Source organism: Eimeria mitis, genomic scaffold (genome assembly GCF_000499745.2).
Source record: "Eimeria mitis Houghton genomic scaffold, Emh_scaff7598, whole genome shotgun sequence".
In the NCBI taxonomy this organism is placed as follows: Eukaryota; Apicomplexa; class Conoidasida; order Eucoccidiorida; family Eimeriidae; genus Eimeria; species Eimeria mitis.
The window spans coordinates 1-2,244 of NW_024016074.1; the positions used below are offsets into that span (position 1 = coordinate 1).

The 2,244-nt window shown below is 45.9% G+C and overlaps 1 protein-coding gene across 1 annotated transcript; it reads right to left on the bottom strand.

Moving 5' to 3' along the window:
• Window positions 1-206: 206 nt before the first annotated feature.
• Window positions 207-2,072, bottom strand: EMH_0092080 (Pathogenesis-related protein PR-1, related; the record flags this gene model as incomplete). The annotated part of the gene is made up of 5 exons (XM_038023055.1): window positions 207-394; window positions 655-857; window positions 1,203-1,309; window positions 1,583-1,740; window positions 2,054-2,072. The coding sequence occupies 5 exons, from the start codon at window positions 2,070-2,072 to the stop codon at window positions 207-209; spliced, it is 675 nt and encodes a 224-aa protein (XP_037878909.1).
• Window positions 2,073-2,244: the final 172 nt, after the last annotated feature.

Below are 2,244 nucleotides of genomic sequence, written 5' to 3' on the forward strand. Positions count from 1 at the left end.
GGCGCAAGGAAATAAAAATAGGCATATAAATATAGGTGGGAGATACCAGTATAATCTATGAGTGCACAAACATGACTAAAAATAGTTCAATATAGGTATGCACACGTCTAGAAGTTTCGTATAGTTATAATGTAGACATGCACACAGCTGTAAGAATGCAAGTGTATGTGTGTATACACCGGCGCAGTGTAATTGAATGCTGAATTTTACTGTCTTTTTGCTTTCTCCACCAAGTCCACTCGAGGGTTTTTCATTTTCATTTCTTTTCTGAATTCCTCGCACTTTTTTATTTGTTCAGGGTCTTCAGGGGCCCCCGGCAGCAGCTGCGGGTAGAAGCTCTGCAGCTTCACTGCTGTCTCTTTTGGGAATGGCGCCTGCCCCACAATGTTTCCAGCTGTGGAGACACATCCAACACACAACCGCAGCCCAACACACAAAAAGTAACATAGAACGCATTCACGTCCGCTACTACAGCAGTCACTGCTACTACCGGCGCAACAACCAGAGAGGCCCGCGTAGAACCGCCTAAGTGTGGGTGGTTGTGCGTGTGATGAATTTTTAGATGCGTTGTTGCGGGGTAATTCGTGTATGTGCTTGTGAAGCGATGTTGTTGTTGCTTGGGGAGGCTTCTGCATAGCATGTTATGCTGTTTACCTGGGGTGTACTGGCAGCCGACGAGCAAGAGGGGCCTGTTGTTTTGGCACTCCCTTTTGCAGACGACGTATGCGCATCCCAGTTCTTTGGAGTCATTCCACACGGTGGCTGTGTAGTGACCTGTCATAAGGCCTTCTGCATGCGACTCGATGCTGCACTTGGGGCCCAGAACACCAGTGCAAGGATTCCCAATCTTTCCGTACCTGAACAGCCAACAGGAACCCAACACATATTCCTAAAGAGCTAAACACAAAGTTTTGTTGCTTTATTATACTATAACAAGCACTACTATATGCAAACTAGAAGCATCCAATATTGGGAGAACCACACAACCCCACGCCTCTACTTTGCCTGCTGGTCATCTGTTTAAATTGCATGCATTCCTGTGTCCATAATGCATGAAACTTTATATAAGGTCGCGTACAAAGCACTCATGGGCGTGCATGCGCCTTTACAAGGGTGCACGCTTGTACATTCATCTGTGTGTGTGCCCTGCTTGCAGGCAAGCCAGTTCGAGCAATTTGTCTGTACACTTCCAACGACTGTACCTGAAGCAGTTCCCTTCGCCAGACCAAGCGTCAACCACTTCACGCGGTAGTTCTCCAATAGAGCAGGCAGTGTACAGATTTTCCCCCAAGCCGCCTTTAATATCCGGCTGAACACACAGACAAGGCAAGCAAATATACACGTAGGAAACGTCAACTTATCAATTCATCACTACGATAAACTCAAACGAGCTCATTGGCGGTGTTGACCCAACAAATGATATGCCCAGCCCACCTCACCAGTGGGTATAAGGCACTACGTTGACAGTGCCGCGGTGTTTCCGCCCTTGTTTCCTGTGTTGTTCCTGCTGTGGTTGCTGTTTCTGATGCTACTACTGTTACTATTATTCGCAGCAACTGGATTTGCTCTTGTTGCAGCTTACCAGCTTACGATCTTCTTGGGGAGAGTGTTGCATGCGGCATTGCTGATATTGGTCTTGATGCCTAAGATAGTGCAAAACGTTTGCTGCTATAAGAGGGTTCCACTTCAGGTCGCCAGTGGAGTGCCTTCGTCTGATGGCGTTGTGGGTGTGCACCATATCTATACAGGAAAATACAAAAGCAAAAAAAAGGAACGAGACATACAAACTCTGCCCTGCAGCTTTCGCAAGGGAACCAAAGGAATACAGCCAAACTAGAGGAAAAGGGAATATCCGAGCTTCGATAACAAAAACGCCCCACCGCACACTTCACCAAACGAAGAGCCAAAACATGAAAGGGAAACAAATATACCAGCATCATATTGTATTGCAGCATTAAATACTTGCTATAAAGCATACAAAACAGTGTGTCGCCCTATTATGGCTTGATATGCACTCCACATATCATACTGCATATTGTGTTCTGCGGCTTACGATCGCGGAATTGATCCATTGTGACTGCAAGAAAAGCAAACACACAAGAGAAAAAAGGGTCATGATTCAGACGAAGTCTCAGTGAGGAGTAGCAGCAGCAAAGTGAGGGGTGGGGGCTACCTCTGGAGCACTGAGATGATTGATTGGTTTGTTTAAACGCGGAAATATATATATATATATATATATATATA